The sequence below is a fragment of the Pseudonaja textilis genome, chromosome 4 (assembly GCF_049901715.1).
Source record: "Pseudonaja textilis isolate UNSWEBS1 chromosome 4, rPseTex1.2, whole genome shotgun sequence".
NCBI lineage: Eukaryota > Metazoa > Chordata > Lepidosauria > Squamata > Elapidae > Pseudonaja > Pseudonaja textilis.
In genome coordinates, this window is record NC_141993.1 from 24,528,112 (window position 1) to 24,551,046 (window position 22,935).

The following is a 22,935-nucleotide window of genomic DNA, read 5'->3' on the forward strand; positions in this document are numbered from 1 at the left end:
ATAAATGCATAGAGGGTCAATGTATGTAGAACAGTTGCAATGTTGATACAAACACATGACAACCTGCAGACGTTGCTGAAAAAAAACCCTCCTCAAGTCTTATGTAAGAAATTTAAATCTGTGTATTATTCTTGGTAGCATATATGATTTATAATAACATATATGATTTACAACCATTTGTTAGTGACTGTTTGAAGTTACAACAGCAGCGAAAAAATGACTTATATCCGTTTTTCACACTTACAACCACTGCAGCATTTCCCATGGTTACGCGATCAACGTTGGGATGCTTGGCAATTGGTTCATATTTATGATGATTCTTAAGTTGAGGACCAACCACCTGCAGTCCATTCCCTTATGAGACTGGACTAAAACAGCATAACAATATTTGAGCAAGTTTGACCATACAGATACTTAACAATGTGACCTTTAATGAGACCTGACTTTTACTGCAATGTTTTAATTGCCTGCCACATTCATGTAATATTCGGTGCTTTCAGATTTTGTGAGTACTGTAGTCACATGGAAATGAAAGTTTGCTTTTTGATATTTGTTTCATTTCATTTCCACTACCATGCTTCGTTATTATGGTTCGTTGCAGAGTTAGCCAGATGTTCAGACTGGATTTGGCATTTTTAATTCACCTATTTAGTCCTTTCCAAGGATCCAGGATATAAATATTATTTATATATAAAGTCTGTGTGGCTTACAAAATCCCAAAACAATAAATAAAACAGTTAATAACATACAACCACGCAGGAAACCCAGACCAAAGCAATCAAACAATAATAATTTAATCCATACCAAAGGACTAATAAACATATCACCCAAAAGACTGGGAATAGAACCAAGTGTTAAGGCTTTCTAGAACTCCAGAATAGGGAGCTACTATTCCACATTTCTCCTGCCAACTGAAGAAAGAAGCGTATTTCTCCAATTTAGGCTCCTCACCTTAACCTCCTCAACTGTACTGTGAGTATAATCTCCAAATTTATTTATTTATTTATTTAGTCAAGCATGTATTAGATAACATGTATAAGTATAAACATGATTATGAATACATGAAATGGATACAAATAAAAAGGAACATTAGGACAGGGATGGTAAACACATTGGTACACTTATGCACGCCCCTCACAGACCTCTTAGGAATGGGGTGAGGTCAACAGTAGACAGTCTAAGGTTAAAGTTTTTGGGGTTGGGAAGAAACCACAGAGTCAGATAGTGTATTCAAGATATTGACCACTCTGTTGCAGAAGTCGTATTTCCTGCAATCAAGTTTGGTGCGGTTTACCTTGAGTTTGTATCTATTGTGTGCTCTTGTATTGTTGTGGTTGAAGCTGAAGTAGTCATTGACAGGTAGGACATTGCAACAGATAGTTTTATGTAGTATGCTCAGGTCGAACCGCAGGTGTCGTAATTCTAGGTTGTCTAAGCTCTAAGTCTGGTTGCATAAGGTATTCTATTGTAAGTAGAGGAATGGAGGACTCTTCTCGTGAAATATCTCTGGACTTTCTTGACTGAATTAATATCCAATATGCAATGCAGATTCCAGACAGATGAGCTGTATTCGAGAATTGGTCTAGCAATTTTTTTGTATGCTCTAGTAGTTAATAGTATAATATTTCTGGAGAAAAGGCTATGCAGGATTAGGTTTACAACTCTTAATGCCTGTGTAGTTACAGTGGGCTCTAGCACTTAGATCATTAGAGATGAGTACTCCAAGGTCTTTGACATAGTGGGGGTTATCTACAAGGTTATGACCATTCAGCTTGTATTTTATTTTCTGATTTTTTTGCCAATATGTAAGACAGAGCATTTGTTTGTTGAGATTTCAACTTGCCATTTGTTTGACCATTCTGACACATAGTCAAGATCTTTTTGAAGGGTAGCAGTATTGTCAGTGGTGTTGAACAGTTTTACATCATGAGCAGGGGTGGGATTCAAATTTTTTAACAACCAGTTCTGTGGGCATGGCTTAGGTGGTGGGTGTGGCTTCGTGGTCATGTGACTGGGTGGACATAGCTTGGTGGTCATGTTATTGGCTGGGTGTGGCCAACTCAATAACACTCACATCGAGGCACGCATCTCCTCGCCTGGCCTCTCATGACTGTGGGGATACTGCAACAGTCGTAAATGTGAAAAATGGTCATAAATCACTTTTTTCAGTGCCACTGTAACTTTGAATGGTTACTCCACACAAGCAAAGTACCAGCAAAGGAGGGGAAAAAAACTCCAGAGATGTTCCAGAGACAGGAAGTCTAGTCCTGCCAAGAATGTAATAAGGGTTAACGGAGAGGCAGTTTCTGTAAGCAACACCAGAATGTTTCCTTCCTGCCTTCCTTACAGGATTAGGCCAGTAATTTCTTCTAGCAACCGGTTCTCTGAACTGCTTAGAATGTTAACAAATGGTTCTAGCGAATGGATTCAAACTGGTAGAATCCCACCCCTGATCATGAGCAAAAAGAACACAGTTGCTTTTAATATGGTCACAAAGGTCATGTGATGATCCATACTCTCTCAAAATCACCCCAAACCCAAAACATACATTAAAGTCTGATAAGGCCTTCAACTTAACTTCACTGTTTTATTAGGCACAGTTTAAAGTCACAAAAGTAAATAATGAGGCAAAAAGAAAACCAAAACAAACCGCATTGACAAGAGTTCCCAAGCAAGCCAAGATAACTAATCGTAAACTCCAGGAAAATAACCGAGGAGAATCCATGGGAAGACCGCCAGCAAAGGTAAACCTCTTGCAAAGTAAACACTAAATTGACTCCAGCAATTCTGATTGCATAGTTACAAACTTATATACATAGCTCCCACCTGCAAGCCATGAGGAGGATCATGGTAATCTCCTCTTGAGTAGACCTTGCTTTTCCCTGATCTTCTCCTCCCTGCATGACCTAGGATGGGTAGGGGATGGGCCTGGATCCTCCTCTGATTGCTCAGCTGGCCTCTGCCCTTCCCCAGCCTCCTCCACCACCACTGGAGCCACATTCCCACTCCCTGTTGGCTGTTCCTCCTCTTCCTCAGAGTCAGTCTCCACCAGGGGCATGACAGGTCATTTACGTAAAGTATAAAGAGAGTTGGTCCTAGAATACTGCTTTGGGGGACACTGCTGATTACAAGTACAGGATTTGATAGGGCGCTTGTTAGGAATGTAAGTCACCTAACAGTTATTTGGGTTGGAAATATATAAACTAGGATAGACATTTTAATTCTGTATCTTTAAGAAAATCCTAAAACTGTAATTGGGTGTGGTTTCTCAAATGGCCATAAGATGGAGCCAGAAACCTAGGTTGTTTTAGTCTCAGAAGAGAATCTCAGTCTCTGTTTCTTTCTGTTGGGGAGAGTTGCCGTTCCTCCTAATGACTGTTACTGATTGTTGATGTAAGTCTGTTACTGAACTGTTTTTTGATACTGGACTTTGATATTTGGATTATCCCTGAACTGAACACTGACTAATTTACCAGTGAATGACTTGGACTGCTTATCTTGGACTGTGCTTAAACGTTTATTGGAAGTAAAAACCTACATTTACTGTACAGTGTATCTGTGTGCTGTTTGTGTATTATTCAACATTACTCTCACTACATCTCCCTGTATGCACTCATTCTCCTAACAGGGAATTACCTCAACAGCGCTCCCTATTTTGACCATTTGTTGCCTATTTGACAGGAATGCAGCTATCCAGTTATGCAGGGGTCCGGAGATACCATAAAGTAGTTTGTGGTGTACCACTGAATCAAAGGCTTTACAGAAGTCTATGTAAATTGCATCTATTGCTTTACTTGTGTCTCGACTTGTGTAGTCCATATGTTTTTGCAGTGTAGGAGTTGCAGATTACATGATAATTTTTTCCTGAAACCAAATTGTTTTTGGAGAGTAAGTTGTTTGTCTCTAATTGATTCCATTACTTTGCAAGTGACGCAAGATAAAGAGATTGGCCTGTAATTTTCAAATAGGCTGGGGTCTCCCTTTTTGAAGATGGGAATGACAGTGGCTAGTGACCATAGGTTGGGCAAGGAGATGATCCTGAAATATTTTTCAAAGATTATGCTTAGAGATTCTGCTATGGCGTAGGAAAGCTTTTTTAAGAAGTAGGCACATAGTCCATTGGGTCCAATAGATAGAGATGGTTTTAGATTTTGTAGTGCTTTTTCAATGTTATCTTCTGTAACACCGATATATATTAGATCATTGTAAATGTCTGTGGTTCGATTATAAGATATTGGGCATGAGCCATTGCTGTTTTACAAAGACTGAGCCATTTACAAATTGTAAATTGCTGTTTACAAAGACTATCTTGGTCAATAGGACCTGGAATTCTAGGAACTGAATTTGAAATGCTTCTGGAGAGTGACTTAGCTGAACTTTAGATTTTTGATAAAGCCTAAACTACTAATAGTATTTTTAAACAGGGTTTAAAACCTAATGGGGAACAATCATTTGGGGCTATTATTCTATGCATTGCATGGGAAAGGTCCCAGATGCAAATCCCAAGATCTTCACATAGAAATATAATATTTCCTGTATAAAACTCTGGTCACTGCCAACCACATGGGACTATTTGAACTACTAGCTACATTCAATAGAAGGGCTGACACAACTTACTATGTTGTAAACACAATGATGCACATTAATTGTTCTTACCTTTCCTGGAAGGTATCCTTCATTCTTCTCTTGTTCAAAGAGATAAGCTGCATAGCCAACATTATCACTATTAACTAAAAGGTTGGTGTTGTTCATACTGACAGGATGAACGGCAAACCAACTAGTAAAAACATAAAAAAGGGAAAGCTGTTAGGAAAGTATTTACTTACTTACTTACTTACTTACTTACTTACTTACTTACTTGTATGCCACCTATTCCCAAAGGCCCTTGGCAGCTAACCATATATGATTTAACACTTCCTATCCCAAAACCCAGTCAGCCTCTGTCTGTCTGTATATTATCTATCATCTATCTATATCTATCTATCTATCATCTAGCTAGCTAGCTAGCTCTGATCCATTTATTCTTATTCATTTATTATTAAATTTATTTGCTGCACATCTTACAGTTTGAAGTGACTCTGAGCAGTTTTCAATGTGATAAAATATGCAAATATCCAAACAAGTATAAATATAAAAAAACAGGTTAAAATGACAACAAACTCAAACCAACACAAAAGTCTGACTTTGGACTGGAGAAGTGTGGAGGTGCCTTCTGTATTACTGCACTGACAACCTCCAGCCACTATTTGAAAGCTCTGTTCTTGAAAGGGAAGCTGCTAGTATGCAGACTGCTCGTAAGCAGGCAATGATTAATAACTAGCAGGAATATATGTTTAACCTATCGCCCAGCAAGCTATACTTCCAATACAGTGGGATATGGACTGATTTTTCCTTTGTTCTTCATCACACAAGTCTGCTTTTCTCAATTTTTTTTCCTTACCTACCCGTCTTCCTTTAATTTCAACTTCACCAACTCATCAGACAATGTATGAAATAAAGGTGATTAACTTGAAAAAAGAAGACCAAGGTTCAAGATACCTTTGGCCATTCAAGTTCACCTGTATGTTTGAGCCGGTCACTCTTGCTGCCTTATCCCAACCTGCCCTACTATACCAGCCTTTATGAGCTGTTATATATGTAGTCTGTAACAGCCCTGCTAAGAATAAAATGAACTAATACAGTCTGCCTGGGTTGACTTCCTTCCTGTTTTCAAAGGATTTCTCACCTAAACATTCCAATCTCTTGGCCATTATCTGCAACCATTTTCAGCAGTGTCATTTCTTTGTCTACATTTGATGAATACCTGGAAAACATAGAGGAAGTGGGGGGAGGGGAGAAAAGAGAGTCTTTCACAGCAACTAGAACAGAGCTTCTGAATCTTAAAGATTTGTGGATTCAACTCCCAGATTTCCACAGCAGCATGAAGAATTCAACATTCTCAGCATTCAGCATTCTGAGCACTCAAAATTCATTCTCAGCATTATCAACATCATTAGCAACATCAACATTAAAGTTTCTTGGACATTCACATATGTACACACCTTTACCTATATTTGCAGACTCTTAATGTCATGGACGTTTTACCATAGACAGACCTTGTTAAGAATGTGCAAAATTCCATTTTTTTTGTTGATTCTGGTTGTTCACTTAAAGATTCATGTTGCTTTACCATTATACTTTATAATTTCTATCGTGTCATTATTATACCATGGAGGTTCTGTTGCCTATTAACTGCTGAATAACATAAGTTCCAGGTGGTCTAAAACAAATAAATAAATGAATGGCTGAGGAAGGAGTTGAACACTCTTGAACATTCCAGTTTTGCCATCAGCAGATAACTTCGCTCATCAAAAGAAATGGAAGAAGGAGTGGAAAAAAATAATGCCCACTAAAGATATTTTCCTCTTCTGGGCATTTTGGAATGAGAACAAAACAGTAAATCATTATATTCCAGAAAGGGCTCCTATCCATTACCCATAGGATTCTGTTTTTTATTGAGCAAGTTCTAAACAAACAAACAGATATTGCTTAGAGCAGTGTTTTTCAACCGTGATAAATTTAAGCTGTTTGGACTTCAGTTGCCAAATTCTCCAATCAATATGTTGGAGAGAATTGTGACAGCTGAAGTCCAAAGTGCTTAAAGTTATTAAAGTTGAGAAACACTCCCTTTGAGCAAGTGAAGCTTAAACCAGGGTTGCATAGATGTAAATACTATGCCTAGACTCTTAGCTAAATTATAAGATTCACAATACATCCATTACAATTAATGACAATGTCTCGAGATTTTCCTTCATTTACCGGCGTCTTTCAGAAACTGGATTCTGAAGGTAAGAAAGAGGACTTCTGTTGATCTGACTGTTCTCCACCAAACCTGTACCGATAAAAATGTGTCCTTGCACCATGTTCTGATGGGCCATGTCAATACTCTGAAAATGAGAAAATAGGAATTAGAACATGGAAACTGAGACATTTTGATTTGCAGCCAGCTTTTTTGTTAATGAAGGATTAGCACATGTAAACAAATCCTATTATGCCACTAGATAGATCAGGACCAGGTATCATCAGCCTACAATTGAGTATTAACATCACAATCTCATGTGCATTTAACGCAAAAGCCGCTAAAGGGCAGCAGAAGCCACAACTGCCCAAGCCCCATTCCAGTTACCCTCACCATCCTACAATCTGAAGCCTTGCACTCCACTGCCCCAGCCGATCATTTTTGCTGTCTTCTTGCTCCCGCTGCTAAGGAGACATGCCTGACCTGGATGCTGGATCATGCGGTGCTTGCTTTATGCATCGCAAAGATTTTTAGAAAGCACAATAGCACTTAGACTTTTTTTAAAAAAAATAAATTTTATTAAGTTTTCAAATTTTAAAAACATAAAATAAAACTTTATACATTGTTATCAACATCAAGACATCTTTTGCACCTCCTCACATTTTTCAGTATATGTATTTACTTATTCCTTTACCATTATATCTTACTCTTACTATAAATCAATATCTTTTATCCTTAGATATCAATCTTCTCCATGGTATATTTACATATTTACATATTCCCTAATTGCCATTTTATTTTCTTTTTATTTCTAAACCACTTAGACTTATAAGCCACTTCATAATGTTTTACAGCCCTCTCTAAGTGGTTTATAGAATCAGCATATTGCCCCCAACAATCTGGGTCCTCATTTCACCGACCTCGAAAGGATGAGTCAGCCTTGACCTGGTGAGACTTGAACTGTTGAACTGCTGGCAATTGGCAGTCAGCAAATACTGCATTTTAACCACTGCACCAGCATGGCTCGTAAATCAAGTTAAAGGGGCGGTAGGGTGTCAAAATGCCCCTTTTTACCAGTTTACTAGGTCATGGGGATGGCTTTGCACTGCAGAGAATAAAAGGGAGCAGAGGAAAGCTACTTTGGGTTTATTTTCTCTTTTTCCTTTTTTTTCCACTGTGCAAAGCCAGTCCCATATGGTTCAGGAGGATGAGCAGAAGGGCTCTGGGCCCTTTAAGCTGCTTTATGCTTTTTTTCCTCTGTTTTTGCAAAACAAAGCCAGCAGCATATAGCCCAACAGCCAGGCTGGGCATACCTCACAGTAACAGGGACAAGAAGACGGTGGTAAAAGTTAGCCCTGAATGGCAGGGTCCAAAATAATATAGACGTGGAGGAAGATAGAAGGATGAGGGAGCCGTAATGACCCTGAAATCATAAGGGCAAGTGAGCTGCCAAGTACCCAGATTTTCATCAAATTTCTCCTACCGGTGCATGCCAACCTTCCTCATTTATCAGCTGGAATAGAGTCTCCACCCCTCGGGCCATGGCCCGCTACTGGACTGCAGCATATTTTAAAGCAATCCGCATGAGTGATGGGCAAGCACACATGCACGAAGTTCCACTTGTGCGGGTGGAGGGCAGTTGTGCAAGTGGAGCTTTGCACATGAGCACAAGTGCCTGCCGCTGGTACGAGTGAAGCTACGTGCACGAGCATGAGCACAAGCCCTCTCTTGCTCATCCACAAAGTTCTGTTTGTGAAAGTGAAGGGTGGGTGGGCCTGCAGTTTGAACCAATGGAGCTGTGTACCCGTCCATACATGCACCTGCCACTCCCACGCCTCCCACACACACACCAGGCTGCCAAGGCGAAAAGGTTGGGGACCACTGAGCTGGAAGATTCAAATCCAGGAAACCCCCACTGGCACTTGCACAACATCTCCCTAACAACTTTAACATTGATTCCCAATGGAAAGCCAAATGAGTCACTGAATGCCCAGACATAAGAAGACATACATAAATGACCCCACAAAAAAACCAGACACCATGTGAGGTTTGCCAATTGCAAATCCATTTCAGGATTGCTCTGAATAAATGGGGCATAATATCCTCCCCTCAATGTGACTCCAGGGTCCCACGTCAAACTGTAGATCACATCCTGACTGGCTCTAAGTTTAGGGCATTTACCGATCCAGTATGATTTTTTTAAAGAAAATAATATAAACAATGCTGCACTTCAATGGGTAAGTGGCCTAGACATTGGAATATGAATATAGTTTTTCTAATCCAGGTGAAATGTTAATATATATATAAACTAAACTAATTAAACTGACCACAGAGGCATTGCAAGGAGTCACAAATCCCTTCATTCAGTGCCCTCATATTTTTGAACAGTCACAGAATGAATGCTCATAAGTCAAGGACTACCTAAAGCTGGAGGAAGAAGCTCTTCTCTTAAAGGATTGTCCAAAGGAGGATGAGAATCTCTTTCAGCCTCAAAAGATACCATTACATGGAAGTTAAAATGTTAAATTGGATGCTGCCTTACTTTAACGATCCCGTTGACAATGGCATTCAGTGTTGGCTTTATAAGACCTCCAGAAGATATCAAGAGTAAAGTGTATTGGAAATAGCCTCCAGCCCCTGAATGAGTATGAGTTCCAGTCATTATGACATTGTTGTGATTGTAGAGATTTCCGTATTTATCTTTTAACTGTTTCATTACCTTAAAAAAGGATGAAAAGAAATATATTTTCTTGCATTATTACATTTTACTTTTAGGAGAGGGGAGAAGAGATACTGGTTATTCCCCACCTACCTCTAGCCTTATTCTTTGAGACATGACTCCTATTTCAGCAACCACATGCACTACTCGGTTGCTGTCATTCTGTCGCTCTGCAAGGATGAAAGTTCTGCAAAATAGTCGTGAGAGGATGCCACCACCATTCTGACCAGGTTTGCCGTAGCCCATCTACAGTAAAACACAGCATGTCATTATTTATCCATTTGTTTAAGATTAAAAACAGCTTTGGTGGTTATTGACTTTGAGTGACTAAGTAAAAAATAATAATTAAAACATAGGAATACAAATTCTTACATTCTGTACTCGTATTGTTCTGTAAATATAGGAATGATAATTACTCTCTCACATCATGCCATCGTCCCGAACCAAGAAACAACAAGCAAATTCATACATGCCCCGATCTTACTGTAAGAGGTAATCTAATCATTTCAACCCCCAAAGGCCTTTTGGAACAGGCAACCTTTCTTAAACTCCCATAGGATTATTGGCAGTTTAAGCTTGGGAGCAATATTGTTGCAAAAAAAGCAGGGAGGGAGAAATGAAGAAGACCTTGCAATCCCTGATGGTAATATCTCTTTAGAGAGGGAAGGCAAAGGAAGCCTCCTCTTGAGGTAATTCCCCGCTAGGAGAATGAGCGCATACAGGGAGACGTATTTGAGAGTAGTGTTGGAATAATACACACAGAGCACACAGATACACTGTACAGTAAATGTAGGTTTTTACTTCCAGAAACGTTAAGCAAAGTCCAAAGTAGGCAGTCCAAAGTCATTCACATGTAAAATCAGTCAGCTTTCAATCCAGGGATAATCCAAATATCAAATTCCAGTGTCAAAAACAGTTCAGTATCAGACTTACATTAAATCCAGGAATATCAGTCAATTAGAAGAAATGGTGCAAGGGCAATATTTTCCAACAGAAGGAAACAAAGATAGAGTCACACTCTCTTCTGAGACTCAGACTAAACAGCCCAGGTTTCTGGCTCCATCTTATGGCTGTTTGAGAAACCACACCCAATTGCATGCTCTTGCATTCCCTTAAAGATATAGTACTAAAATGTTTATCCTGGTTTATATATTTCTAACCCAAATACCTGTTAGGTGATTTATATTCCTAACACCTCCTTCCAGAGTCTATCAGTGGAAGCAGGCTGGGTATCATTAACCATACACATAATTCAATCCTCTCTTAACAGAAGTGTTATAGTCTAAGACTCCAGAAATGCACAGGCCTCCTCCAACTTGGCAGGTGGCTTCCAAGATCATTCTGAACATTTCCACCAAGTTATAAATATAATTATATGGGAAAGAAAGGAAAAGTTATCAAATACACAAGGGGTATCTTTTAAAAATAACCAGTAATAGGCAAATGTTTCAGTTTAGGTAGGTGGAGTGTGGGCATAATACATTACATTATTAGTTACTCGCTGGTACAGGTAGTTCTCAATTTATGAGCACAATTGAGCCCAAAATTTATGTTGCTAAGTGAGACATTTTTAAAGTGAGCTTTGCCCCATTTTGCAATCTTTCTTGTCATAGTTGTTAAGTGCATCATTGCATTTGTGAAGTTAGTAATGTGGCTGTTAAGCGAATCTGGTTTGCCACCATTAACTTTGCTTGTCAGAAGGTCACAAAAGCGGATCACATGATCACAGGAAATTGCAACTGTCATAAATGTGGGTCAGTTGCCAAGTCTCTGAATTTTGATCACTTGACCTGGGGATGTTGCAATACTTGTAAGTGTGAAAAATAGTTATAAGCCTATTTGAACTGCCACTAAATGAACTGTTGTAAGTCAAGGACTACCTGTATAGATTTCCTGAGAGAATTTTGAGAAGAAATATACAGTAGTTGTAGAAAAAAGTTGGAATGTTACAGCATGTGGGAATGACCTTTGGAATGTTAGCAGCAGAAAATTGTTCTGTTCTTTGCCTGTACCACCTTGATGGGCTAATAATGAAAGAAGAAGAATGGGAAGATGTAGAATCCAGAGAATAAAATGGTTCTGATTGGGAGCTTTAACTTGCTGAGATATTGGAAGAAGGCAGTTCAGAGGAATGGGAATATTATAAGATGGGAAGGGAAAGAGTTTGATGTTTGGTTTCTGGGTGTTAGACATGCACCAAAGGGGAAACCTTCTTTCCCACTGAAAACTATTAGAAGGCATGAGTCCCTGTTACTCCAAAGTTGGATGAGAGCTTGATAGAAGCTGATCAAGTGGAAGACTCTGAACATGGTAGGCAAAAGTTTGCGTGGGGCGTTAAATGGTTGGGATAAATAGGCTGTGAGCTATTGAGGCCAGGCAAATACTCACAAGAGGTACTTCAGCTATAGGACCAGTACAATCTGCCCGACCAACACCGATTAAGTAGCCCTCAGAACCTTTAGACAATTCAGAATTAGCATCTGAAAAAATATACATAGAAGAATTAGGCATTCCTTTCAACACAGAAGCAGGGTTGTGCAGAATGTGAAATTTAAAAGCATATCTAAGTTCTTAAAGCTAGGTTGACACATTGAAAGAACACTGCTTGAGGATTCCAAAATTAAGGCCAATGAAATGAAATACAGCATAGCACCTTCAGGGTGCTAAGTGTGTTTCCTCAGTTGGAAGATTTCAGTCATGGTGACTGCAATAAGCCATTTTGTGAGGAACAGTATTTCAATTCTTTTATATATATTTTATTTATATATTAAAATTTCTTTTTTTGAGAATAGCATGGTCCCGAGTTATCACTTCTCCATACAGACACAAATTCAATGTCATATTCATCCTTGTGTTCTATTCCATATCTTATTACTATTTTAACATTTTCTCAATAATTTTTCCTTTCCCTTAGTTTTCTCAATCTTACTTTTAATTATCTCATTCCTTTCTAAATTCAATTATATATATCTTTTTCTAAGTTTCAATATCTTTCTAATCATTATATTTATACTTTTGTCTGTCCTGTTTCAATTTCATATTTTCTTTTCTCATTAAACAAAATTTTCCCCTGTAGTTATTGATTGGAGTATGACACCCTTACATCTTTTAATTTTTATCCCTTCAACTCTTATTTAAACTTCAATTTATGTCTTTACAATTATAACATTCAATATAACACATAACTTCCAGTTGAATTCTTCTTGGTACATTCTTAAAATGCGTACCAAGTTCTTAAAGAAAAAGCATATATATAACAATAATAAATAAAATACTTATTCTATTCCAATTCAGCTTTATCATTAATGTTAGTTATAATCTTTAACATCTTTAACATTTCTTTTCAATAGGATATCATACTTCTAGGAACACTTATAATATTTCCATAATTTTTTCATATTTCTTTCATATTCCCCTTCACTTAAATTTTTATAACACATTAATGATAATTAAAATGTTCCCCTCCTTTCCTCATTCCATTCTCTCATTCTCTTTATTTCATTTATTTATTAAACATTCCATTACATTACAATGAGTATTTTATCTATCATTTTAATCACACTTGTTTCATATTTTCAAAGTTCATTTCTATTTCCAATATAACAATACTATCTTATGTACCCTTGCAGAATCCCCCTTTCAATTAAATTTTCACCCATTATCTCTGTGTCTTTTAAATAGGCTTATACCCTTAATCTATGTACATTTTCCCTGTTTCTCTATGTCCTGTTTCTGTCCTTTATAATTTCTTTTCCTTTCCCTCTTCCCCGTCTTCTTCTCCCTTCCCTTTTTGACCACTTCTCTCTCTAATTCTGATTCACTCTTCTGTAATCCTCTCTTCTGTTTCTTCCTAATATTATAATTACTTTTCAAACTATTCTTTTTTGGAGTTGTTTTTTCAAATCTTAAATTTTTCACTCTATTTCCCCACTTTCCTTTCTTTTCCCCGCATAGAAATACTTGGTCATTGAGGATAGCTTCTTCTTTGTTCCGCCCTTCTTGTTCTACAGGCATTTCTTCTTGTTTCTCATAGTTCAGGATCTCCATTTCTAAAAATTGAAATACGAAGCCAAAATAACCTCTTCCTTCTTGTGCATCTTCTTTCTGTTTTTTAAATTCCATTCTCAATTCTTCCAAGAGTGATACCATTTTAAAAACTTTTAAACAACCACCCGATTAATTTTAGTCCTTTAGATTCAATAGCCCCAAATCCAAAAATCACCAAGTAATCCAAATAATCCAAAATTGTTTCTTCTTGCTTCTTTTTTCCACTTTCTCTTCCTGGGGTTCACTTATCTTGTTACAAAGTTTCAGTTAAAATGTATCTTTTAGGAATCTTGTTAAAGTTTCACTGTTAATTCCTTTCACTTCCGGGTGGTCTCCTCCATTTTTCCAGATCCCACCCTTTTGTTTTTTCCCTTCTTTTAAAAGTTTTTGAGAATCCAGAAATTTTTATTATCCTTTTGACATTTTATTTTCAGCTTAAATACCTGTTAATGTCAAAGTGGATTTTTGCCAATTTCTTGTTTAAACCTCTTAGTTGTCAATATAGGGAAGAAAAGAAAAAAAACCAAATCCTTTCCCTTCCCTCCCTCATTCGCCACTTCAAAGTCTTCTTTGGGAGCAATGTTATTCTTTATAATGCAAATTCCAGGGTACCTTATATTGTTGCTTTTTCAGTTCAACACGGTCAGCCAAAACTTTCTCTTCTTATCTTCCTCCTGCACATTCTTTTCTGGTCGAGTTCTTCTTTGAGGTGGCCATTTCTGACCACCTCTGCAACTGCCTTCGGGAAAGGGAGTAATGGCCAGCTGGGGAGGAGAGATGTGACTCTCCTCGACCCTGCTGGCAGTCTCCCCCCTCTTCACCATCTCTACAGGGTGGCTTAGCCCCAAAACCAGCCAGCTCGGGGTGTTCCAGTGGCAAGCACAGATCAAAACTGCGCATGATCATGGATTTTGGTCTGTTGCCGAAGAAGCTCAGACCCGAAGCCCAGTATTTCAATTCTAAAAGCATGTAAGGTTTGGTACCACCAAAAACATTAGTTAAAAAAAACAACAACTAGTTTACTTTTTTTTTTCACCTTTTCTTTTTTTTTGCAAATTTTATTCCCAAGCTTGATAAACAACAAAATCAATGATGGAATGGAAGATTATGACATGTTTCTCTCTCACTATTGTTAATAGATCCCAAAGAAGGCAGTATGTTTGCTTTTAAACTGACTGCACCCCACTATCCTTGTATTGGACTTTGACTGTAATAAAAATCTGATTGCTTTCAGATGCTGTCTTGCTTTTTCTTTTCTTTTTGGCAAAAAGGAAGAGAACCCCAAGGAACCAAGGGAAAAGTATAAATAGTGGCATTTTTAGAAGAAAACGTTAGGAAATTTTGAGTCCCTCATAAGTGTTTCAAGGCACTTACCCTTCCTCAACTTTTTTAAAAAATAGTTGTTATTCCTTCTTCTCCTATTTCCCTCCATTATGTGCCTTGCTATATCCATGCCTGTCATCAGAGTACAACCTTCAACACTGCATATAAACATTTCCTTTATTTGATAGTTGGCAATGTAACCATTACTATCAGAAAAGAAATGCAATTTGAGAATTAATGTTAAACACCTAATCCTTTTCTACTTTTAACCCTTCTGGCCCAGTATTTTCTCTTCATTGTAATCTCATCCTTCTTCTTCCTTTTTTTAATGACCATATGGAAACATGAATACTCTGAAAAAAATCCTATGAGGGAAAATGAATGGACCAAAGTCATTCCAACCCCATCCTTGGTAAGGAAACCTCTCAAGTGCAATTGATAATAACTTCATGGACACCACTATTGTGCCACTATTTCAATACTGATAGAAGAAGCCCAGAGACTTACCACTTGGCTGAACATAGAGGACTAAAAGGGATACGACCACTGCTAGTACTACCATCACGAAGGCAACAGTAACAATGGTAAGAGTAATTGCTAATTTGGATTTCTTCATCAATGGAACAGCAACTATAAAAACAAAAGTAGAGGAAACAACAATTCAGAAGAAATAACGATAACCTAGGTATATATATGTTTGGACAACCTAAAATATTCCATACTCAAGAAGAAGGAGACCACAGTCTCACAGACAGAAGTCAACCTCAATAAGAGATGTGATTAGGGCTGCAAGGTGTAGTACAGAATATCCATAATTCTGGCCTCCGGAGTTGGAGCTATTTGTTTTTCTGAGGCCAAACTCTTTTGATTGTGATTTTTTAAAAAGTTTGGTCCATGAGTCAATTCCCATGAGATAAGAGGTAGAATTGGTATTCAGCAGGTTCTGGCCAGTTCTGGAGAACTGTTAGCGGAAATTTTGAGTAGTTCAGAGAACCGGCAAATTCCACGTCTGACTGGAGATTTTACAGTATCCTTCCCCTGCCACGCCCACCAAGCCATGCCCACAGAACAGGTAGTAAAAAAAAATTTTGAATCCCACTACTGAAAAGCACCCTTACCTGATGAATGGTTGCAGAGGATCAGGAGAAAGCTGGAGATTCCTGTATTTCACTGTGCAGAATCTGTACTCTTCTCCTTGTTGGTTATGGATACTGAAAGAAACACAGAACTATCAAAGTGACATGGTAGCGTGGGGGACAGGTGAAGTGCTTTTTAACCGCATTCCACTGAGTAAGAAAAGTTTTATATATTGCTCTCACTTTTATAATATAGAAATTTTATCATACTGTAATAATCTAGCAGTGATTTTATAATCTAGCAATTGAGAATAGCATTATCTAATGAGGGTTCCTTGATAACCTCTGCTTTATCAGTTAATCCTGGGCAAGAAAAACAACTAAGCATGATCATGCATCACTTCAACCTTGAACTCCTATCATCCTGAAATCTGCAGCATTTAGATTGCAAAGTTCATGTGTGTATACCATATGGATGAATGTAGCAATAGCAATAGCACTTAGACTTATATATTTAGTCTTCACAGTGCTTTACAGCCCTCACAAAGCGGTTTACAGAGTCAGCATATTGCCCCCAACAATCTGGGTCCTCATTTTACCAATCTCGGAAAGATGGAAAGCTGAGTCAACCTTGAACCTGGTGAGATTCAAACTGCCAAATTGCAGTCAGTCGGCAGTCAGCAGAAGCACCCTGCTGTACTGCATTCTAACTACTGTGCCTCCGTAGCTCATACTGTGCATATGTATAGGTATGTATGGGTGTATACAAACACATATATACATATAAATATGTATACACATACATATATATTGTGTTTCCCCCCCAAAATAATTATGTATGTATATGTACCCATGTTTCTTCGAAAATACGACCAGGTCTTATTTTCTTTTGATCCCCGAAAAAATAGCTAGGCTTTCTTTTCGAGGAGTGTCTTAATTTTTCCACTCTGCACCTGACCTGGCCACCGGGCTGCTTCTTTCGCACTCAAAAAGAGCAACCCACTCACCCAACACACCTCACCTGGCCACTGGGCCGCTTCTTTTGTGGCCAAAAAGAATGAGCGATGTGACACACACACCTCACGCCTAGCTGTAACAGTCACTCCAGCTAGCTGTCCACCCGAAAAAGCCTGCCATCGTCCACTCAGGCAAACCTGTCCACAGGGCTGCTTCTTTTGCGGGTGAAGTGTGCGTGGGCAAGCAATGCACTCCATGCCACCTGAAGTATGTAACCTTTTTTTTTCATGTTTATGTTTGTCCTGACTCACGTGGCCCAGTACAACAAGAAAGACTTTTTGCAATGGCGAGCCAGCCTGAGAAAGATCTTTTTCCCTCTGGATGGATGACTTTTTTTTGGACTGAAAAGGCACACCTCCGCTGTTTTCTGTGGACTTAACAGTTTGATGGATCTTTTGCCTGGGAAGGAAAATTGCTCTTAGTAGCCTGTTTGACTGATGACTTGTGACCGTAGAGGCTGAGACGACCCAGGCACTGGTGCACCAGGATTCAGGTGAGCTACTTCTAATAGTAAATGAACTTTTAAATTCTGTTGCAACACTTTTATAAATTTGTCTAAGGATTGTTTAAAAAAAACTTGTGGCTGTATGTGGACTTCTGTTTGGAGTGTGTGTGTCTATACTGTTTTCTTATTTCGTCTCTTTCATTTCCTGTGTTAAGCGGGGTTGTTTTGCTATTTCTCAATGGGGACTTATCTGTCTAAACAGCCAGCTGCTGTCGAAGTGCCATCAATTCGGTCTCTCTCTCCCCTTGGGCAGTTGATCCAGCAATGGAATGAGCCATGGTTAATTAAATATACTAAATCACTTAATAAAGTGACACAACTTACATCTGCTGGAGGTAGATGGAAACGTCCTGGCCTTTTGTCTTGAAACAAGAATAAGAAGAGAGGAGGAAGCAAACAGTGTTTTGCTTGTGGCAAGGAAGGGCGTTTTGTGAGAAATTGCCCAGACAAGCTGAGAATGCAGAGAAGAGAACAGAGGTTGTATACCCAAATTGAAGATTAGACGCCTAACTCTTGAGTCTCAATGGGAGCCTCTAGTAAACTTAAAGGTGGGACCTGAAGAAGAAGATTGTGTTTTCTTGATAGATACTGGTGTGGCTAGAACTTCTTTGTGTAAATTACCTAAAGGTATTACCCAGGTAGGGAAAACCTTGATGGTATCTGGTGTGAAGGGAGAACCTTTTAATGTTGCTATTGTTGATAATGTGTGTTTTAAAGGAGGACACTCTGAAATAACATTAGATGTTTTATTTATACCTGAAGCAGGTATGAAACTTTTGGGAAGAGATGCTTTGTCCTTATTAGGTTGTAAGCTTGTCTTTACAGAAGACAAGTGCACTGTTAACTTGTTAACAGATGAACAGGAAAGATTTATAGACCCCATAGTGTGGGAAGCGAAAGGAAATAGAGGTGTTTTGAATATTGCACCTGTGGAGGTGATTTTGAAAGAAGGTGTTGAGCCAGTGAGGCAGAAGCAGTACAATATTTCCCTGGAAGGGAGACATAGGTTGAAGCCCGTAATAGAATCTCTCTTACAGGATGGGCTAATTGAGCCTGCAAAGTCACCATACAATACACCTGTCTTGCTTATAAAGAAACCTGATGGTTCTTGGCATCTAGTTGAAGATTTGAGAGCTGTGAATCACCTAGTGGTGGAAAGGCATATTATTACACCAGACCCCTACAGTGAGAATTCCACATGAACACAGGTATTTTAGTGTGATAGATTTGAAAGTTGCTTTTTGGACTTGCCCACTAGCAAAGGGATCAAGAGATATCTTTGCTTTTGAGTGGACAGATCCGGATACACATCGAACTCAACAGATGGTGTGTTTTACCACAGGGGGTCTCAGAAAGCCCTAATTTGTTTGGACAAGCATCAGAGCAGGTCCTTGAGGGTTTTAAACCGCCTGTGGGTATAACGGTGTTGCAATATGTGGATGATTTGTTGGTTTCAGGTGAGAAGAAAAAAGATGTTGAGAAGGACACAAATGCGTTATTGAATTTCTTAGGACAACAGGGCCTGCGAGTTTCAAGAAAGAAATTACAATATGTGGAGTCTGAGGTCAAGTACCTAGGACATCTATTGCAGATGATTTTAGGCCTGGGCCAAATGATCCCCTTTTGGCAAAGTCAATGTGGAAATCCAGATTGATTGTAAACAACCCTTTCATAACTTAATCCCAGCCACCACCCCAAGTGGCTTAATAGATTGGGTTAATAGATTAATGGACTTAGTGAACTTAAGATCTTAATGACAAACAACCGTTTTGTAACTTACCAACTGCATGCAAAATCCCAGCCACCACCCAGTGAAGACCAGACCCACATGCGCTGAAATAGGGCCAAATTTTGGAGTTACAGCTTAATTTTAACACATGCACTCAAAACAGTTCTAAGCCTTCTTTTTGGTGTAGGTCATGTTTTAGGAGAAGCAGAGTATATATGTATGTATGTATGTACGTATGTATATGTACCGATATGTATGTAAGTGTGTGTGTGTGTGTGTGTGTGTGTGTGTGTGTGTGTGTGTATGTATGTATATATATATATATATATATATACACACACACAAACACATATACATATAAATATACATACGTACATACATACCCTGTGGTGGCTTAATGATAAAGATCTTGAAATCCATCACTGGAAAATTGGAATCCAATGCAAATAAGAATAGCAAAAATATGCCTATCATCAAAAGAAAAGCAAAGAAGAGATCATGGGCTGTTTTTAATTGCTCTTTTAACCAGATCATGCCTGATAAAAATGCCAGTGTCTGACACAACAATGCAATGCAGATCTTGCGAATCAACAGAATATGGGACCAGCAAGTGTCCAGCTCTTTTCTGAGCAGCATCGCAGGGAAACTCCACAGGCACCCCGTCCCAAGAGCTACAAATGGGGCCTTCATTTAGGGAGTCCCCAAACTGTAATGATATCTGGGAATGATCTTGAGAAGATTGGGGGAAGAGATGCTACCTGTTAGGGATACACCCCTAGCAAGATCTGCAGGGCAGTCAGGCAGGCAGGCAGAATATGTGAGATATCGTTTTTTGTAGCTTACACTCAGTAAACAGAGGCACAGTGTTAATTAAATAGTTTTTATTCCAGCAAGAGTTAAAGCATAGTCAAAACAGTCCATATATCATTCACTTAGTTCAGTCCGTTCAGGGATTATTTAGTTGCAAATTCCAGTGTCGAAAAAGAGAGGTCAGTACACTTACAATTATCAGTCCGGTGATATATCTCCTCGCAGTAGAGAGATATGAAGAACTCACAAATTCCTCTCTTCCTTCAGCAACTCTTCAGTAGGGGAAACATGCAGCTAACAAACCATCAATGTAATCCAATCCAGTAATTGCCAGGGAATCGTCAGCAAGCAATCAGGTTGTCTTGCTCCCCCTTATGGTGGTTTCACACCACACCCAAAATTACATGTTTTGCATTTAAAGTGACACACACTTAAACTAACAATCCTAGCTTATATATATTATTTTACCCAAACTACGTTAGGTGACCTATGTTATACCTAACACTACCTAGTGAATGATCAGATGCGGGGGGGGGGGACTTACAGTTCAAGTCCAAGTTCAAATCTTCATTGTCAGAGTACAACATGTGTACAATGAGGTTGGTTGAGCCTCCCTTCGTGCACCACCATCCCAAACACAATACAACTCACAGTGAAAACCGAAAATCCCTAGCCCAGTGAATCCTACTAACAACACACAATCCTATTGCACCACGCGAACTTATTGCTCTTCACGCTGGCCCTGCAAGTCAATTGTACTATGTTCTAAGGTTATTTTCCATTCAGGAGTCTGATAGCCCATGGATAGAAACTATTCTTCAGCCTGTTTGTGCAGATGCCTATGCTTCTATATCTCCTTCTCAATGGTTTGGAGAATAAAGAAGTGCTGACCAGGGTGAGAATCGTTACTGAGGATTTGCCTCACTCTTCTAAGGCAGCGAATCCTAGCGATGTCATCTAGTAGTGGTATTAGGGAACAGCCATGATGCTACATAAACTGGCAGAGAAAAATCTCAGAAAGGAAGCTGTCTAGTTTATCAGGCTGCAAAAAGAGAAAGATTTGTACTTCCAGACTTGCAAGATTTTGTTAATGTTGCCTTACAACAAAGTAGAATAAGCTCATCGGGTCATATTTTCTGTTGGTTTACCTGGAAAGGCTGGAGGGCCTTCTTCCCAAGGTTTTCTTTTTCAACTTTTCAAATTGCAAATGTAACCTTGTGAAAAAAATTGACATGAATTTACTGATGAAAAAGATACTCTTACACAACTGACATCCTGCTTAAGCAATAGAATAACATATGAAAGCAGTGTGTTGTAACCAGGAATTTTTGTGCTGAAAGAATTATTGATTATGAAGATAAGATTTTTCAATGTACCCAAGAGCCATTAAGTGTTATCAGACTTTGTTCTTTAGGATATGATGTACTTGATAAATTGGGTGGTGATAATAGCTGTTTTGAATGCTTGATTCTTTACCAATAGATCACATGAAACCTGAGTGTTGTCAAATACTGTAGTGTTTGCTGATACAATCTCCAGTTAGAAAATAAAGTTCAACTGATTTAGAAGGCCTCAGATTGAGAATTGCTAGATTCATCTATTGATCCCAATTCAACTAACAATTAGTTATGAAGGCTATGAAATAAATAACTTGCAATCACACTGTCCATAGTTTGAATGGGACTTCAATGATAAGAACCTTTGAAGGAATTGGGTTTTTAAAACCCAACATGGCTTGGGCAGTGATGTATTTCAAATATTTTTACCACCAGTTTGGTGGGTGCCCTTTGTGCACACACGCACACACACTTTGTGCCAAATGCGCACTTTGCGCACACACAGAGGCTTTCCAACTCACCTCCTGCAATCCTGCTCTCTCTCTGTCACTTTAGCAGCTGCCGCGTGGCAATCTGCTGTGCCGTGCAAAGCAGCTGCACTTCAAAAGCAGGGGATAAAGGTTTGTATGGGAATGGGTGGGTCTGCTGGGTGGGCAGGTGGGCCCAACAGCAGAGAGAACGGGTTTGGTCTCTGCTGCTCATCGGTGCTGCCGGCTCGGGAGAACCAGGCCGAACCGGTAGAATATTATCACTGGGCTTGGGCCCTTCTTACAGGTAGTTCTCAACTTATGACCAAAATTGAGAGCAGAATGTCAACTCATAAAACATATTGTATACACGTTTTATAGTTGTCAACAGAAAGGAGGGGGGAGTTTTAAAGAGCAAGCAACAGTGTGGAATCGAAAGTACATTCCATTCATATTTTCTTCAGAGACTGATTAGATGACTGAAGCTTCTGCCACACAAAAATCTAATTGGAGAGCATGATTGATGACTCTTGGCTATGGACGTGTTTCATTGGATGATACACCCAGAGGGGTGGCGGGGAAAGCAGGATCAAGGGTGACAGTGAATTACGTATCTCAGAGTCAGCTATGCCTAGGCAAATGCCGGCATGTTAATTTCTAATAAATCAAAAGAAGTTTTGGGAGTGAGGCTTGAGGCTCATGATTTAATTGGCATAACTGCTGGAATCCTAACACAGAATTTCTGTGGCTGTGCAAGAAGGTTTTTAAATGAGTTGTGCCCAATTTTATTATCTTTTTTTCCCAAAGTTGTTAAGCGAATTATGCAGTTAAGTAAATCCCATGGTTGTTAAGTGAATCAAGCTTACCACATTGCCTTTGCTTGTTGGAAACTGGCTGGGAAAGTCATGAATAGTAATCCTGAGACTCCAGGTCACTGCAACCATCATTAAGGACAATGCCAGTGGCCAGGTGTTTGAATTTTGATCACATGATCAACGTGGGGAGATTGCAGTGGTCATAAGTGTGAGGACCAGTCATTAATCAGAATGATCACTAGACAAATTGTTTTAGGTCATAACCAATTAAGTCAATTGTTTTACTTTGAGTTACAACTATTCAGTGACCGT

General features: G+C 38.9%; 1 protein-coding gene across 4 annotated transcripts in view; it reads right to left on the bottom strand.

The window, feature by feature from the left end:
• Positions 1–22,935, bottom strand: part of ASAH2 (N-acylsphingosine amidohydrolase 2) — a 53,039-nt gene that overhangs the window by 26,574 nt on the left and 3,530 nt on the right. The window contains exons 1-9 of one of the 4 annotated variants that reach the window (XM_087932394.1): positions 21,153–21,226; positions 15,986–16,078; positions 15,375–15,497; positions 11,886–11,977; positions 9,591–9,743; positions 9,321–9,497; positions 6,799–6,926; positions 5,726–5,803; positions 4,657–4,777 (exon numbers count right to left, since the gene is read on the bottom strand). In XM_087932394.1, coding sequence (XP_087788520.1) covers positions 4,657–4,777; positions 5,726–5,803; positions 6,799–6,926; positions 9,321–9,497; positions 9,591–9,743; positions 11,886–11,977; positions 15,375–15,483 — 858 coding nt within the window. In that variant the 5' untranslated portion in view covers positions 15,484–15,497; positions 15,986–16,078; positions 21,153–21,226. Of the gene's footprint in view, positions 1–4,656; positions 4,778–5,725; positions 5,804–6,798; positions 6,927–9,320; positions 9,498–9,590; positions 9,744–10,430; positions 10,521–11,885; positions 11,978–15,374; positions 15,498–15,985; positions 16,079–21,152; positions 21,227–22,935 lie in introns of those variants that run through there. The other 3 variants (XM_087932396.1, XM_087932395.1, XM_087932397.1) reach the window with 3 other exon arrangements.